General features: G+C 33.9%; 1 protein-coding gene across 1 annotated transcript in view; it reads left to right on the forward strand.

Moving 5' to 3' along the window:
* Positions 1-19,129, forward strand: part of LOC118198080 (uncharacterized) — a 122,421-nt gene that overhangs the window by 64,316 nt on the left and 38,976 nt on the right. The window contains exons 17-18 of the mRNA XM_035369677.2: positions 1,645-1,995; positions 11,138-11,508. Coding sequence (XP_035225568.1) covers positions 1,645-1,995; positions 11,138-11,508 — 722 coding nt within the window. The remainder of the gene's footprint in view (positions 1-1,644; positions 1,996-11,137; positions 11,509-19,129) is intronic.

The following is a 19,129-nucleotide window of genomic DNA, read 5'->3' on the forward strand; positions in this document are numbered from 1 at the left end:
AATCCAATCCAATCCCGGCGAATGGGCTCGCTGCATGGGCGTTTCATGGTTTTCCGCATGTGTACCGTGTATACGAGCCAGTTTCTGTTAAACATGTTTAAGTAATGTTAGATTTCTTAGAATTATATTTATCTGGAAAATCTTATTAACTATTAAAATAATGACTAAGGTACAATCTACTCGGCGCTTCTGTCTGACGGGTTAGGAAGATCCGAGTGAGTATCTAAACCGCTAATAGTTTTCTATGGCTGCGATTAGAAATGCTAAATCTATTAAAATAGTGTAGAACAGATACCCGATAGCAAAACGTTAATTTATAAAAATTAAAAAGCCAACAAATTAAAAAGCCAATTTTGGCAATGTAAGGTGTAGATAGCAAAGAAAATTAATTTAAGCATCGTCTACATGATTTATATAACGAAATAGATGAAATATGAATAGGCCAATCTCTAATCATATGTAAATAACGTGCAATCTCTACTTGAATTTTTTTCAGTCTTGGTAAACATCTTTAAGATTTTAAACATACAAAGTCAGTTAAATCTTTGTAGTATGTTCCACAAATACTCTTTCCTGTGTAGCGCTATCCACTAGCGGCCGAGCGGTAAAGTCGCTGAATATTGGCAGTTCGGTCCGTAGTTCGAATCCCGACGAACGGGTGTTTCTGTAGTTGTGAAACTACGAATACGCCCGTTCGCCAGGATTCGAACCGAATTTGTAACACAAATATGAAGCTGGTTCACTTAAGTCCTACACGAAAGCATCCCTCGCCTTAGAGAGGTTCCAATCCCACAAACGGGCTGGCTGAATGAGAGTTTTCGTGGTTTTCCCCATCTGTAACGTGTATGAGAGCCAGCTTCGCTTAGAAAGTCCTCCACGAAGGCATCCCTTCCCTTAGGCAGACAGCCATCAAGGATTTGCTGTAATCACATAAACCAAAAACCTTCGCCTTAGAGAGATAGCCTTCGTGTGCTTTCCAATAATTAAACCAAACTAAACCTATGTAACTTTTTAAATAGTCTTAAGTCGCTCACCAGCGGCCGAGCGGTAAAGTCGCAGAACACTGGTAGTTCGGTCCGAGATTCGAATCCCGGGAACGGGCAGGCTGCATGGGCGTTTTCGTGGTTTTCTCCACGTGTAACGTGTAAACGAGGCAGTTTTCCTTAGAAAGTCCTCCACGAAGGCATCCTCCCCTTAGGCAGATAACCCTCGAGGCTTTGCCATAATCACACACACAAGTCTTATTTCATAGCTCTCTTCGTGTGCTAGGTCTTATTTAATGTAAACACAGATCATTAGCGAACTTGAAATATTTCAGAAATTTTAATTCTGACATTTCATTTACGAAAAAATTTCTCGATCACTTAAAAATTTCGAGGAAAACGTTTATGTAGACCTTGAACATTACGTTAACAATGAATTTAGATGTTAAAAAGTTAGTTTTGGTAAAAACGTTTAGATGGGCTTTTGGAAACAGAACTTCTTACGTAACTACTGTATTTCACTTTTAGGAATTCAAATTCGTAACAGATCTTGTAAGCCAGTTCAATGCTTTTTGCTTCGATCATAATTGCTGATGGTAATTAAAAATTGCCGAACTTTTTTGCCTGAAGTAATTCAAACTATTTTTTCATGAAATTTCAGGTCAAACAATCGTTTACGGTCCCATCACTACTAAAGAAGGAATAAACGGTGTAAATCTAAAAGAATTGGATGAAAGGGCTGTCAGCATTTTTGGCGACAATATCATAACTGCTCCATTAGAATTCGGTGACGTGACTGTTGGTAATATGTGGGTATCTGGAAAGATCAACGGAATTAATCTGACTCGCTTAGATCAAGACAGTCTTAAAAAAAGTGGGCTTCAGCACGTAACCGGAGTGAATATCTTCAAATCGGGATTTCACGTTGAAGGTGATATCAACGCCGATACTGTTAATGGCATCATTATCGGAAGAGATTTGCTTTTGAAGACTCCTCCTCAAACCATAACAGGTACGTTGAAAAATATTTATTTAAAAGATTTTTATGTTGATATATTTACTGTTCAAATAAATCTTAAGTTTCCAAACTGCACATTCTAGAAGTTGAAAATGATATGCTATAAGTCATGTAAATACACAGGGTGTTCACACATTTTTGTAACGATTTTTTATCCATGTATTTGAATATTAATTTTAAAATACAAACGTGACTGGCATCCAGTTGGAATAAGGTTTAATTATCGTCTGCAGCATTAAAATTATTCTTTTCTTTAAAATGCTGCTGAAAACTAAATGGACCGAAGGCTATATTTTTGAGCTGTCCGAAAGAAATACTTATTCCGTTATTAAAAAATCTGATGTGTACACCACATGACTTCCTTGTACGGAATATTAAATTATACGCATTTTTTCTTGCATTTCATTTAAAGTTATTGGATTGAATTAAATCTACTTTGCCGACAGCGCATAAACTACAATAGAATAAATGCATTCTTTAAAATTTGCTCTAGTATTTGTTTACCATAGCGACACTCTGGCGCTAGATTCACTTAACAGTATTATATTTGTTCCTATTATAACTCATAATGCACAAAATTTATATCATTTAAAGAATAGAATTATCTAATTGTTGCCACATGTTCTATTCAAATACTATAATAAAGCTAGAATGATGTATAAAAGAAATTAAGCAAACAAAACAAAGAAAGTTTTTCACAGACGATTGAGTATTTCTCATTCAATTAATTCAGTTCTCAATTTACGAGAAGGCAAAAATACATAAAAACTCAAAATATCTATATTAAAAATTACGAAGTAAATTTCAAACGCTGATTTCCTCGGAAAAATTCCAGAAAGAATTAAGCATGATTTAATTGGCAATAATAAATGAAGCCGTTATCTCTGTTTTTGCGAAGCTAAGTTTCTCTAGATTGGTAACAAATCCACTATCCTGCTGTTTCAAATGTAAACAAGCAATGGTCGCCATCAAAAAAATTATTAGGCTTAGCGGCACTTGAACAACTTTAAAATTGTTGACAAATCTAAAAATATTGCATACAGATTTACTAAAGGCATAAAACCCTTAACAAAACTTAACGGAAGGTAAAAACAACATAATTCAATCATTTTCAAAGCAAAAAATGTACAATTTACCAACATATAAGAGTAAAGAAACTGACATCACTGAGCCGGGTAACAGAGTGGATATATATATAAATATATTCATATACATTTGGTGCGGCCGATTGCAACCAAAATACGAGGTGCACATCTACATGTTATAGCAGTCCTATATACAAAATTTCAACGTTCTGAAGCTACTCGTTTTTGAGTTATGCGAGGTACGTACGTATGCACGTTCGTACAGACGCCACGAAAAATTCTCTTCAGAATTAATTTTAAAGCAGTTTATAATTTTTTTGGAGGAAACGAGTCTTTTATTCTGTCCTTACGTACAGATATCACTCAAAAACATCGTTAAATTTCATTCGATAACGGTGAAAATAGATATTTTCGTTGAAATATGCTGCCTGAAGCTTTTCGCGATTACAATACTTCCTTTTTACTTCGTACAAGGAAGTAAAAAGATGTGAAAAGCACAGTTTGAATATTTCCACATGTAAAATAAAGTCTCATAATTTAATATTATGGATATGGTATTAAATAGCTAATGTTAGTTGAATTATAAATTAAATTGTTTTATTCCCCCTGCAATGCAGTGCGTGACGAATACTATGAGAAAGCTAAGCTGTAAAAATTAAAAATACAAGAGCACATGCATTTAACATTTAATTAATGTCTTTTTAATTTCGAGAAAGTTTCAGAAAATTCTCGTGCATTTATTAAAATCTTATATAAGCGGCATGAAAACCTCTCAATTTGTTGGCCTCAATATCAGACTTATCGGAAACAAATTTCCACCTGGATTAATCTTGCTAATTTTAAGTTTTTTGGAAAAGAGAACTTTTCAAGTTCGTATTAAGAACCAGCTATCTAATATCGGTGTAATGAAAGAAGGTGTCCCTAAGGGCTCGAATTTTTCACCTTTTCTTTTTAACATCTACATAAATGATCTTCCCAGCCACAAAGATGCCATTAGCAGACGATACTGCAATTCTCAGCGAATCCATCAATCTCTAAAGAGCCCTCCAAAAATGCATTAGACTATCTTCCCATTGTTTAACGTTTGGAAAATTAAAATCAATGAAAACACTGCAATTTATTTCCAAAAGAACCCTTCCAGAAGACATCTCAACAATATCACAATTAATAATATCTCCCTCCCAAATGAAAAATGTGTTAAATATTTAGGCGTTTATCTCGATCGAAAACTAACTTTCAAAAACCACATCGAATATATCTGTAAAAAAGACAACCAAGCAATAGGCAGTATCTATGCACTCGTAGGAAGAAATTCTAAACTTAGTCTCGCTACAAAAAGAGTTATTTATCTACAAGCTATCCGCCGGATTTTACTGTATGCTTCCCCAGCGTGGGGTGCTACTGCAAGAACTCATCGCGAAAAAATACAAAGAATTCAAAACAAGGCCATCCGAATAATTACAAATGCGCCTTGGTTCGTACGAAACAGCACAATGACTTTAAAATTAAACCCACGGATTCTGAAATTCTAAAAGCTTCTCATAACTTTTTAATGAAATATGACTGTCATCCTAAGAATATCATCGAAAAATTAGGAAATTATGATTTCACAATTGAACAACGCCACAAGAGACCCCGCACTATTCACCATAATAGTCGGTGGTAATGTATATGTTTTCGTTTTCTTCTTATTTAGCCAAGATTTTACTTTATTTTCTTTACGTATAGATTTACTTATCAAATTACAATGCGCTATGGACTTTGTTCCTGCCAAAGCAAGTAAACTTTGTATGTAAATAGTTTTTACGCTTGTGAAACGTTTCAATGTACAGCAAATTGTGTTTTTCATCATTTCACTTTCCAATTATTGCCTATCAGAAGAATAATTTTTATGAAATTTTAAAAATGCCTTACAATACATTCTGCAAGAGATGGCGCAACTAGAGCTCCAGTATGAAAATGCTTTTCATTCCTACTAATAGATGGCGCCACACGACGCCTCATTTGTTCAAAGTTTACTTATTCTATGGACGGCGGCACAGGAGCCTCCGTCGCTATTAATCTCAGAGTTCTAGCAGAGTATGTGCACAATTACTTCCATATTATTGGATACAACTTACTCTATTTCTCAAGCATTTAAAAGTCAAGTATAATATATTGGTAAAGGCCGTTAATGGTCGATTGCCTCTTACTAAGTGATAAGACATAAACATAAGACATCTCAATTTGTTAGTCAGTTAGTCGTTGTTTTAAGAGTTTGCTTAGAAAACTGCTCTTGTTGACTAGCGAATTCGCGAATTAGTTTTCTCTAGCTGTTTTGAATTAAGTTCTTTTGAACGTTTGAGTAGTTAAAAGATAACTACTATGAGATACTGTAATACTGCACGAATATCTGAGGAAATTTAAGTTGTGATAATAATAAATATTTTTCATTTTTTCATCGGACTTGTGCATTCAATTCAAACGAACCCGTACGCACGCAACAATATGAAAGGAAGCAAGCGTCAAAGTTTATACCCGATTGGAAAAAGACAAAAAAATGCATATCCGACGAAGGTACGTACAGCTCTTATTAAATCTAAGTCGCATCTCGTGTTTTGAAGGAAAATCCAGCTCTCCAAAGATCTATTGCAAAATCTTTATCTCTGTAGGAATTGAGAACAAAATTATAAATTTTGATTTAAAGCTAATTAAAAGAAAACATGAGGTTCATCGCCTAGCCCCGAAACATGTTTCTCAACGTAAGACTATGTGCAGATTGCCGTATGCAAATTATTTGGCGGGTGAAAAATGAAAATATATGGTTACAATTGACAATACTTGGATATACTTATCTGATTAAAGTAGAAAATATCGCTTTACTACCGAAAAAGAGGAGAGATTTAATGTTGAATCGGAGAAACCAAGAGTTTTTCTATAAGTTTTATGGTTACTACTGGATTTTCTTGCAGCGGAAAACTTAAAATAAGGAAAGTAGAGGGAAAAAAAGTCAAAATTAATTCAGATTGCTATCAGAAATACGTTTTAGCACCTATTTTTAAAGAAAAAATTCTCTTTGTTTATCCAAACAAGCTTCATTGTGTTAAGTTCCATCTGGATAAGGCTCCAAGCCATACCTCTAAACCGACTGCTCTATTTAAAAAAAAAAAAAATGAGAAATTAAACTGAAGTTGAAGCGATTCCCTTTAAATGCGTTTCATCCAAGACCCCCATGTGTCTCCTATGGATTACCATGCATCTGGACTTTTAAAGCAAGCTCTTTATTAACGACATGATGAGGGACACTGAAAGAGAAGGAGTGAAATAAAATGGAGCTTGATGTTTTAAGGAAAGAATTTTCATCTTGGAAACAAAGATATAGTGTGATTGCTCAATAAAAGGGCTATCAGATTGAACATATTAGAAAATAAAATTCTAAGGTTCGTTTATATATAAAATCTTTGCAAAATCGTTATAAAAATGTGTGAACACCATCTGTAGGTGTTTATGTAAAGCAAGTTCAGCTAAAGTGCAGAATCGCCCACTCATTCGATTGGCGTATGTTTGGCGCTTTTTACAAGAGTAAACAGAATTGGATTTTTGTCAATTTTCTTTGACTTTTTAAGTGAAAACAGGTCGATGTGTACATGGATAAAGCCAAGGAAGTGCACAATGCCATTTTTGTGCAATTCTGGGATTTTTTTTTTAAATGAAAATAGGTCGATGTGTACATGGATACCGAGTATGTGCAATTCTTAAAAACGCGCCAAGCAGTGGACGATTCTGCACTTTCCTCACAAATTCATTCTATGACACAATACTTTCAACGTTGGGTAACATACTTCTCTTATAATTTGACGAATAGACATGCGGTTAGAAATTAGCAGGTAAAAGGAATGTTTATCAAAATCTGTGAATAATTTGAATCGAGGATATTTCAAGGCTTTAAAGTTTCCAAAAATAAACTTTGAACTAAATTGGTTTAAAAGTACAGACTTTTATTATCAAAATCTCAAGGAACAAAATTTCAGTCAAAAATTACTGGTTTTGTCTACCATATTAACAAAATAGGCTATTAAAATCATCTCGTGAAGACCAAAAGGACCAATTAAAACTTTATAACAAGTCGCGTTCGTGTGACAGGAATGAAATTTTTCGAAGAAAAGGAATGCAGTTCTAGCTCAGACATTACTATTCTTATGTTACTATGAAATCTAATCAGATTGTAAGTATGCAGTGTACTTTTACCTGGCACACAAGATAGAACAGAATACAGTAGACTGGTTTTAACACTGAGAAGCTTATTTTTAACGACAGTGTTGTATTTATAAGTCTTAATTTATCAGGTATTAAAGCTTTATTATATTAAATAACAGATGTTGATCTAAACTTCAAAATAGCCCCATAATAATGGTGTAAAATGCATTATTGCCTAGGTGAAACATGTATATAGGTCTCTAAAAATGAGACCTTTTCATCACAGTTGTAACAGTCTCCTGCAGTGGATGGCACTTTGTTAGAAAATGGCAATATTCACCCATCATTTTAGGGTTCCATTTACCATGTTATGTCCTTTCTATGATCTAAGTACATTTATAGAATCTTTTCTTTTGTTTGTTTCTCACAGCTTCTAAGTTCTGAAGGAACAGGTAAGAATATACAGTGATGGACATAAATGGAGGCACAATTTTACCATTTTCTCAAAAAATCGGAAAAAATTGTAAAATTCTTAATTTTTACCGAAACGTATATCATTAATATAATCTTCAGAATAATATAAAGATAACCTTATGTATAGTATTATACAAAATGTTAAAATTTATAACCTTTCAAAAGTAAATAGAACATTTCAACCCTTCAAAACGAAGGACAAAAGTGCAAGCGCAGTTATGAAAATATCAGAATAAAAAGGTGATAATTTTGTGCTGAATCCTCCGTTTTTGATAACCTTGAGCTTTATTTGCCATGGAATTCCCCAATGTGTTTCACTGTTTCCAAGGAAACTTTGGCTCATTCTTCTAGGAGAAGCCTTTTCATAGAGTTCACATTCGATATATCATTTTTCCTCACCCTGTTGTCAAGTTCTTTCTATAAAAGTTCAATGGGATTTAAATTAGGGATGATAGAGTTTAAGGCGCATAGATATCTATCCACATACGGACAATGTGACGAATATTTGACCATTGTTTGGAAGTTAAAATTGCATAAATGAAACTTAAGGGCGCTTTGTTCAATATTATGTTTAAGGATATTTAAATAGATATGCCGGTCGATTGTGCCATCAATGAATTCAAGTTGCCCAGCACTTGCACTCAACATGCTGCAGCTCCATATCATCGCACTGTGTGTCTGTGTTTTGCTGTCGCCTGAACATGCTTTTCTCGAAGCTGTTTTCGGTTATCTCCAAACTAAATTTCTTCCATTGTAACGAGTTATTAAGAATTTAATAACATCAAAAAATAATACATTCGACAAAAGTTTATTATTTTTTATTCTCGTACTCCCTTGAAAACGGAATATTCCTTTTTTTTTTAGATTAGTTTTACTGATATGATTTTCTTCTGGCTACTCTACATTCGTAACCAGCCCAGCGAAGAATTCTTTGGACAGTGTTTAGACGAATTTTGTTAGTCATTCTTGAGTGTTCTTACGATATTAGTTGAAGAAATTTTGGATTCACTTTTACAACATCGGCTTTAATTTTTCTCTTTTCTACGAGTAAACCTTTTTGACGAGTCCACTTTCCTGATGCATTTAGCACACTACCACACAATTTGAAATTGTGTATCAAGCTTCTTGCTGTATGTCGACTGCTATTCAGTATTTCGCCAATGTTTTCAGTGATTTATTCGGATTACCTAAATGGATGATTAATTTTTCTTTCTTCAATCGCAGTTTCCGCACACGTACTAGCCATTTCAAAATTTCAACGCATTAAGCTGGAATGGTCGAGCTTTCAGCGCTCCTTCAAGTAAATAGCTGTTCTTCAAGTAAACATTATTCAAAGTTCAGATTTTGAGCGTGAAGGTGCAGTTGCCCCTCGCTCCCTATTTTTAACTTCGCCATTTTTCTTGTCCTCTGTGTTATGTGTTTGATCAGATAGCCTGGCTCAGTAAAAGTAGGCGGCCAGTGAAACTCTCTGATTAAAAATCCAGTTATAACCACGTGCAGTAATGATAAGGACCACGTGTTTCCGAGACTCCTTCTCCTTTATTTTCTTCTTTCTTGGTATTTCTTTCTCCTGATGAGGAGGGACCTTTAGCTGCTCTCGAAATAGATTGAGTGTTTCAATATACTTATGCTAAATACAATGTTGTTTTTACGATTTTGATTAAATAGCTGTTGTCTGTCTTATATCACTTTGGTTGGTATGTTCAGAATAACGCATGTAAATATTATAACCTAATATCACTTAAAACTCAAGACTATGCTTTGTTTTTGCCTTTCATTTTCATGGGTTGAAAATTTCTATTCATCTTTGTAAGTTTATTAATTTTAATTTAACATTTTGTAGTTCTTTATAATATTCTAACGGTTACATAAATGTTCTGATAGAGAAAGAATTTTACAATCCCTCCTTCCGTTCGGCTATTTTTTTATTAAAGACTTTATACAATAGCATTAAATCGAACGAGACTAATAAAAATCTAAAATAAAATTTCTGTTTTTGATAAAATGGCTGCTTTTAATTTCACTGCAGAATTAACTATAGACACTTCCTGCAGCGGAAGTTAAGATTAGGTCTCGTCAATTTACTGCAAGTACATCCTATTATGATGGATATTAATGTGGAAACTAGTTCGTAGGCAGTAAAGAAAATGGTCAAATGTGACTTCAATAGGGTGTATGTTGGAAATTCTGTAAAAATCCGAAATTTTATAAAGTTTCATTTTTATTAAGGCATTTTCGAACTATTCGTTGCTCTTTATATTGTGACTAGAAGGCGTTTTACTTATCCTCATTTTATTATTATTATAAGATATTAAAAACAAATCACGTTGAATTTCCCTTAGTGTATTTAGAGTTTGCCAGCAAAGAGAATTCGTTTCCGAAGATTAAATATACCGTCACCAAACGGAGATAATTTCAAGCTCAAATTTCTGATGCGTGTTCTTTCTATCGAATAAAAATTTTCAATCACTTTCACATTTATTCGACAGTTTTAAGCAATTTCCCAGAAGCTTTTTACCCTATTCGAATTGAAGCATTTTTAAGTTTCTTTGCTAGAAATATTGTGAATTTTATGCAGACTTTTCTGCTATTGAACATTCCGTTTTGACCATCTAAACGCTTGGAAACTTTTAAGTGGTATTCCAAATGGTACGTACGTACTCATGGAAAGAAAACCTACTTTAAAAATTTTAAATACAAATTTGAATTAGTAAATAAGAATTACATGATATATTAAAAGTACTTAAATTCTTCAAATTTTTTGTTTGCTCTATTCTTCTCAAGTTCACAGCTATCCCTTTTCGCTTAAAAAAACGGGGAATTGCAGAGTCTCGGCTGCGTACAATCCTCGGCAACGGTGGCTATATAAGAACATTTCCTCAATGTACCTTTTACAAAAGTTTCAGAAAAATTGTCTTCTTGCAGGCATTTTACCGTAGTTCCTTCCATAAGCTTGTGTTTTACAACTAAGTTTAAGGCAAAAAATATCATGATTTGCTTACAAAAACGGTTAACTTAACATGGAACAGAAAACAACGTATATGGAAATGGAGACTTTACTTGACTGAAGGCTTGTTATAAGCATGGTTGCCGGAATAATGTTTGTGCGGCACAATTGCCAGAACTTGGCACATTCTGAAAATTTGACGACTTATGCTAAGACTGTTGAGTTAATACGTACCTTCCAAATTTTTATATACAGTGGCCTAGCACCCACAACGTGAAATACTTTCCTTATATTTAGAGCATTTTTTCATACTGAAAAAAAAAATTAAATACTCTAAAATCTGCTGTCCTAAAGTTTGAGGCCAAGTTCAAACGCAGTAGTTAAGGAAATATCAAGAATTTTTAATTTACATATCTTATTTTTAGCTAGCATATAATTTTTGGTTTCGTTCCAGGAATGTATACTGTAGGCAGTGTTGGCATAGCTGGCGACTTAATAGTAAGTGGAGTCATCAATGGCTTAGATCTTTCAGAGGTTGCTCCAAATTTAGCCAGAACTGATCAAGAGACAGTCATCGAATCAAATATAACATTCGTCGGCCCAATTCGAGTTTTCCAGAACTTGGATGTCAAAGGTCTAGTTAATGGAATCGACCTTGAACAAATCTACAAGGAAGTTCTTCTCAAAACAGGCGATCAGGTGATTGAAGGACCCAAAGTGATCCGTGGCAATGTGACGATCTCTGGAGACATGGATCTTGGGTTTGTAAATGGAATTGAGTGGAAGAAATTCTTGGACGATATTGTCAGAACAAATATCCCGCAGGTAAAATGTTATCTAAAAATTAACTTTTCTTTGAGAACTTTTTTCATATGCTTTAGCTTCTGGAAAAAGTGTCAGCAATTTAATGAAGGCATATTCTTGCATGGAGCGTAATCTGACTTTATGTTCTCTTCTCTTCCTTCTAAAATTAAAAAGTCTCGTGTTTCGCCATGATTAATTAAAGCAATGAATCGGATCCGTTAATTTTGCAACAGGCTTTCGCACCAGCAACATTTATTATAAATCATTAAAATTAGTAGTATGTGTATTAAAGGTCAAGATATTTTGCCGATAAGAAAAACTTCTGATATTTTCAGGCATTTTTTATGAAGTTTTAAAAATTTTCCAATAAATTTAATTGTGAAATTTTACTTGTATGAAACCATGCGCTATTAACTGTAATATCCAAAAGTTGGAATTGGGACTTTAACCATTTGTGTATGCATCATACTATGAAACGAAGACTAAAATTTCAGGAAGATTAGTTTGTATCTTTTACAGTCAGGAGGGTACTTCCACTATATCTTTCTCTTTCAAAACTCTGCTTATAATTTTCAAAACTAAATTGAAAATATATACCAATTAAACGCCTTTTGTAAATTTGTAACATTTCTTTGTAACCAGAACAAACATTTTGTCCCATAAAAAACATCTCTCATTCATGCGGAAGGTATTACCTGTTATCCGGCGGTAAAATTATAAGAAACGCATAAGTTATAATATTTAAACACAACTTCATGACTGAAACAATAATTTGAAAATTTCGGAAAATCTAAATTTACTTTTAATACCGAGACTTCAACTCTTACTTAAATTTGGACTCGCCAGCGGCCGAGGTGTAACGGTCGAAGTACCAGTGTTAAGCGGTCTCCAGCTGTCGAACTACCAGTGTTAAGCAGCCGCCTAACACTGGTAGTTCGAATCCCGCAAACGGGTACGCTGCGTGGGCGTCTTAGGTGGTTTCCCTATGTGTAACGTGCATACAAGCCAGTTTTCCTTAGTCCTGCACGAAGGCATCCTTCTTGAGCAAATAGCCCTCGAGTGTTTTGCCGTAATCAAATAAACCAAGCCAAATTTTAAATTATGGCGCATATACGCATAGGGATACTTGTTTTTATTTTTCTCTAAAAATGTCTATCGCAGGATCTCGAATATGAACATCGTAATCTGCACATCTCGTCAGAAAACTGAAATCCAAAAAATACTTTGACTGAAAGAATATTGATTGCAGATATATCAAATTTAGTACATGGCGAACATTTGTTTGGTGACTTTGGTAATTGCAGAAGATATTTTTTAAACTATTTCCTAGTTAAACTGTGGCAAAGGATTTACTTAATAACACTTCGTAGCTTCCCAACATCTGCGTTGACAAATGAGCAAGCATTGTCTGCAAATGTAGTTTGCTGTATCAGAACTCGGCTCAGTCAAAATTCGGCCACAATAACAGTGAGGCTGTATCTGTCGAGAAATTTTCAAATATGTTATAGATATAAGCAGAGAAAACAGTAACTTATAGAAAAAATGAATTCAGGTATAGATTATTTGCAATCGTGATTCAAATAAGTGTGAATAGCATTAATCTCTCTTCACCAAGGTGCGGTGGCAAATTGGTCTTTAGTATAACTTGAGAATTTTTAGTCCAAAGGGGCTTTGTCCCTGAAGGACTATTGTTTCCTTTTTCCGATTTTGCGTTGAAAACTTTAAAAGGCTGTATCACTTTTCAAATCGTTTCCACCAAAGACTATCGCTCTGTATTATATTTGAGGAAATTAAATAATGAAGAATGTGCATAAATAAATCTATGTATGTTTCTGGCACTGTGATAAAACAACGGTACCTGCAGCCATGAAAATTTTAATAACTTAATCTTCCATAGAATGTGGGCACGTGGAAGCCCTAATTTGAATTTGAAATTTTTTATTATCGATTTTAGATTTTGTAACACTTCAACGAATTTTTGATTAAAAAAAAACTAAACGAGTTCAAAGCGAGCAATGGCAAAACTGTACGAAAAAAAAATTATCTCCAGTGCGCCAGACTCTGTATCGGAAATTCTAAAGGTATGCTCATTTTAAAATTAATTTGCGATATTGCTGTTGAACTGAATTTTATAGTTTGAGTACGTAGAACATATTTAATAAATAAAGGTAACGCAAAAAACGTTGAAAAAACATCCTTTGTACGTAATTTAAAATCCGAAACCTTTCAGATTTTTTTTTAGTAAGTAAAAATGGGAATTTACAGATGAGCAGTGACGTGCAGACTAATTTTCTTTTGATATGTTTCGCTCTTTGAGCTGAAAAACTTGCTAACCTATATATTTTTTGATAAATTAAGTTTTACAAGAGATTTCAATTTAAGTGAAAAGGTCTGAAAGGACAAAGGAATTTTATAATTCTTGAAAACATCTATGGAAAACGTGAACTCTGATTTTTTATAGCTCTGATGACATAAGTTTTATCTCCGTTGTATCAATGACTTCGGTGAATATGTTATGAGTTTCACATGCATGATTCTTTTTTCTTGAGTGATCTCCCATCACTGAAGTGAAAATGCTTTGTTAGTGCCACAAAATAACTATTAAATTTTAGCTTACTCACTGATTAGGGCATCAAATTTCTAATGTCTTTTCCTTTAATAAAGTATTTGATTTTTTAATCTTGGCCAACGGAAACGCAGAAATAAAATACAAAATTACTGATTTAAAGAAATCGAATATTAATATTCACTTATATATAATGTGAATACAAATTTTGGAAGCAAATTTACAAAGGTTCAAAACAGGAGTCGAGAAATGCTAAAACAGAATCTGAATTAATCAGTTTTCCTATTAGCAGGAATTACCTGCCACTTTGCTTCTGTAGATATGAACACCAAACATACCAGACTTGACATCCTGCTACTATTCTAAAATAGGCAAAACTTCATCACTTATATTTTCTATTATATAGATGAGCGATTTTTATTTACTGCAGAATTAGTATGTGATATAGCAAAAAGCAATGCTCTATGCAGTTTTTAAAGCATTTCTTTGATTCGTGCGCAGAAAATGCAAGTTAATAAGTAACGCAAATTAAAAGATTTTAATCTTTGAAATCCATTTTACATAAATTTATTTTTTATTTTCCCCATTTTTCCCTTTATAGTGCTGTTATACTTTTATTTATTTGTTTCATTAGTGCTATTACTTATGCAAGCTTCGTGGTATACTTTTTGGAACATGAGGACGTGGAATTAGAGTTGACAAAAAAGAAAAACTCTTTTCCCATCTGAAAAACGTTTTCACTGTGCTGCCATCTGCACTTGGGAAGAGAAAATACATAAATTGTTTTAATTACATCGAATATTTTTTAAATAGATTCATAAAATTCGGATATTCTTTAAAATTAAGCAAAAGTTCATCCTAGATTGATGCAGATTTTCCATAAACCTTGATAGATTTCGAGGAAGATTCTCGTAGTTAAATTTTCAGAAGGAGAGAAATTTTTTCCCAGATAAACTATTAACATTAAATGATTTGTTTACGTGTACTAGTCGTTTCAAAGTGTTTTAGACATGAATTTAAATCCGACCCGTAAGTAAAAGAAATATTTTATTCTTGGGATTATGCCTCTTATTATTTTATTCAGAAATTTTTAGAATTATCATCTCATATTTTCAGGTATGGCCATTAGTATATTTAAACATATGTTATCCTTTATTGTTCTTGAAATTTTATAATAAATGTGCTTCCTGGCAACGTATTATGCTATGCTAACAGGAATGAGATAACAAAGTCTGTAAATACTGTGTACTAAATTCTTACTTCAAAGGAAGAGTAACTTTGACTCAAGTCATTCTGTTTTACGTATTTCTGAAATACAACTTCTCTCGTCACAATTATTCATAAGATAATTATTCATAAATTACAAAATTGGTTATAATGCTTCTTAATTGATTTTATACATGAACAAGTTTCATTATGTTACAACAGAAATTTTCATTATGCATAGTTTTTAACTTTCGTATATGTTTGCCCCCACAGAATTTTTGCAAACTTATAAATTGCATATACCGTATAAATAATTGTAATTATATCCTTACTGTATCGTTTATTTTAACTTTTGAATCTCCCATTTTCTTTGACACTGAACTTCAAACCAAGCAACAATGTAGAATTTTATTTATGCGTTAGGAAATCCCTACAGTAAAGTGTTGCTACAATGGCCAGTATACTAATTACCAATTTTCGCATCCTCAACCAGCGATAGTTTAGGTTATCGGACAACACGTGAAGATTACCTGTTTAAGATAAAGGAGGATTTCGTAGAGGACTTGCTAACTAAAACTAATTGTATTTATGTTACGCATAGGTAAAAGAATTTTGCCAGGAAAATACCGTTCTCACGATAGAAGCCCTCCACAGCTATGTTAAAATTTGCTGTCCTTCTACAGCTGTTACCTGTTCAGGTGTACGTTTCTTGCTAATGAGGATTCATGCAATTCCAAATTACATACCTTTCTTTCGGCCGAGCGGTAAAGTCGCTGAACACTGGTAGTTCGGTTCGAGGTTCGAATCCCGAGAACGGGCTGGCTGCATGGGTGTTTTCGTGGTTTTCCCCATGTGTAACGTGTATACGAGCCAGTTTCCCTTAGAACGTCCTCCACGAAGGCATCCCTCCCCTTAGGCAGATAGCCCTAGTGTGCTTTGCCATAATTAAATACACACACATACCTTTCTTTCTACCCACCCGGAGCGGTAAAGTCGTTGAGCACTTGTAGTTCGGTCCGAGGTTCGAATCCCACGAACGGGCTGGCTGCATGGGTGTTTTCACGGTTTTTCCCTTGCGTAACATGTATATGAGCCAGCTTCCTTAAAGTCCTCCACAAAGGCATCCTTGCCTTAGGCAAATAGCCCTCGATGCTTTGCAGTAATCACATAAACACCAAACTAAATCAAACCAAACTTTCTACAGTTAAATTAGTAAAAATTTGGGCTGTGCAGATTTGATATACTACTAGAAATGTATTTAAGAAATCTTATTTGAAAATCAGTTTAATCCATCTGAAGAACGATTAAAAAACCTTGCTTAATTGTAACTTATAACCAAACTGATAAGCTAACTAGAAATTGATAAACTAACCAATCCACCGTTAATTGACTCTAGTAATAAAATAAGCCCAGGCGTTTTTTCCGTTTTTCAAAGCATATAACTTTACGTTTTATATTTCATATATTATCTGATGCCACAGATTCTTTAGCTTTTTATACACGTGCCGAGGATCCGTTTTTAATTTCTCTCGTGCATTTTTCTTTGTATTCGCATTTCAGATAAATATTTATCGCAAGAGATCTAATTTCGTCTTGCATCGACATTCGAGGAGCATGTCTTTTTCTGTACGATCAATCTTTTATAGCTTTAAATTTAAAATAAAAAAAGTGATATCCTTTCTTTCACTTGACGTAACTCTACCATTAGTTAATTATAAATTGAATGCAATTCTAATTTAATAAACTGCTAGAAGAATATGGTTAATACCTAAATGAAAAATATGAGCTGATTCTGAATTTCCTTTCCGCGTTCCTAGTACATTACCTATAACAATAACAGTAAAATAGGGCATATTGGTATATAATTTTCTAATGGTTGTTGGTATATGCCTTAGAAGTCATCAATAGATGTATCATTCATACCCCGACAGACTTCAATTCGAAATTCCTGCTTCTGTTTCCTAACATGCCAAGATCGATATTAGTAATTGAATGCATCATACTCCTCAGCAGCAGTACAAGGTAGGAAAGTAAAACTCCTACGAAGCATTCAAAGACCGTTTTATTGCACGTGCCTACGCTAAACCTTTTACAGATGCAGCAAATACTGTTGCATGTACAGATAGAATTAACACCTGCACTGTAATTTGTTATCAATTATGGAAACACAATTCCACAACTCATAGTTTCACCCACATGCGTATGAAGCATCGAGCAACCTATTCAGCCCACAATAGGAGCCTACAATAGAGGTATAAATCTGAAGCAACAGTCACTACACCCAGTAAGAAGTATCATTACCTCACAGATGGATCAGTCTAGATAATGAAACTGGCTGTGCCTTTGTACAATACTGCAGTGAACAAAAATGTCCCACATGGAAAGCACAACTTCCTAACAATCGAGCTATACGCCGTCCTAAATCCTCACAATTCCAGCGTCATCAATAATATTCATATTGACCTATGACACTCTAAATATTTTAATGTTCATCTCTATTAAATAAAGGCACATGCAGAAAATAGAGGATATGAGTAAGATCTTGTGGTAAAGGAAGCAACTCGCAAACATAGTCACATTCTCAATATATTCCCGTTCCGTACTCCAACCTCAAACCAGTTATCAACACCTTGGCTAAAGCAAAATGCAAAACGAATGAGACAGCTCACCGCAAGGCTATAGAATCAATTTATTCTTTCCCAAAGTCAGTAACAAAGGTGTACTTCCACATCATAGCTAACATAGTATTTCGTGACTGGTCATGGCCCATTCCCTGTCTGTTTTAATTACCACTGCCTAAGTGATACGGACGAAAATTTCTAAATATTATTGCAGTTGCTCTATAGCCTGTTCAGCTTACTTTTGGAAAACACAAATGACGAAATTCTGTACCAAATATCTGTCATCAAACAAAAATTCCTCTTCAGAAAGAACAAGGCAATCCTAAACATTCTGGGGCCTGAATCCTTGTGGACATCAATTCCACCTTTACGCAGTTACACCTTACTCTCCCACAGCAATATGTATTCCATAAAAATCTCATCATTTTTACCCTTTTGCATTCTTGTGAAACTTCAACGAGAAGCATAAAACTATATCTGCCTAATTATCAAAACTAACTGCAAAGTGCTTGTCACCATCTTCAGTTACCTTTAATTCCAGTGTTAGCCATTGATATAACATGTGTAGGTACACTCATTTATAAAAGTTTGCTCCAAGAAGAAAAATTAGACATGGCAGATAAAATTAGTTACGGGTTTTTGGCCTGTTTCGAATATAAGCTTCAAATAATTCTTCATGAAAACATATACAATTTTTTCTGTATACATTGGAGCAACGGTTCTCAACCTTTTAACTAAAGCGTACCATCTAAAAAAAATATTGAAAACCTTTAGTACCACCACTACAAAATATTACTATCACCACCACTCTTCAATGCTCAGATCGCATAAATTTACAATTGTTGGAAAAAAACTCAATCAAGATGTTGGACTTTTAATTTTTGAATTTAATAGTTACAAATACTTTGCATCTTTGCGTACCACCGGTTGAGAACCCCTGCGTTTGAGTAATTTAATTCTAAACTTCCAAAATCTCGGAGGCAGCTATGCCTTTATTTTAAATTTATTTTAAATGCTTGAAATCTACAAAAGTTATTTTGAGAAAGTTAGTGTGTATGTTTGTGGAGAGTAGCTCACCTTGACCACAAAGTGTCCCTTTGGCTTAATTTAGGCAATATTGCAATGTGTATGAAATAAAAATTTTGATGTAGAAGATACTGAAGATCTAGATAAATCAAGATTTCGCAGAATTTCGCAGACCATTTCTATTTAAAGTTTCCATAAATATCACGAAGTACACATGCACAGA

This window comes from Stegodyphus dumicola, chromosome 2 (genome assembly GCF_044657685.1).
Source record: "Stegodyphus dumicola isolate Sdum_Otavi_A_Nest chromosome 2, ASM4465768v1".
In the NCBI taxonomy this organism is placed as follows: Eukaryota; Metazoa; Arthropoda; class Arachnida; order Araneae; family Eresidae; genus Stegodyphus; species Stegodyphus dumicola.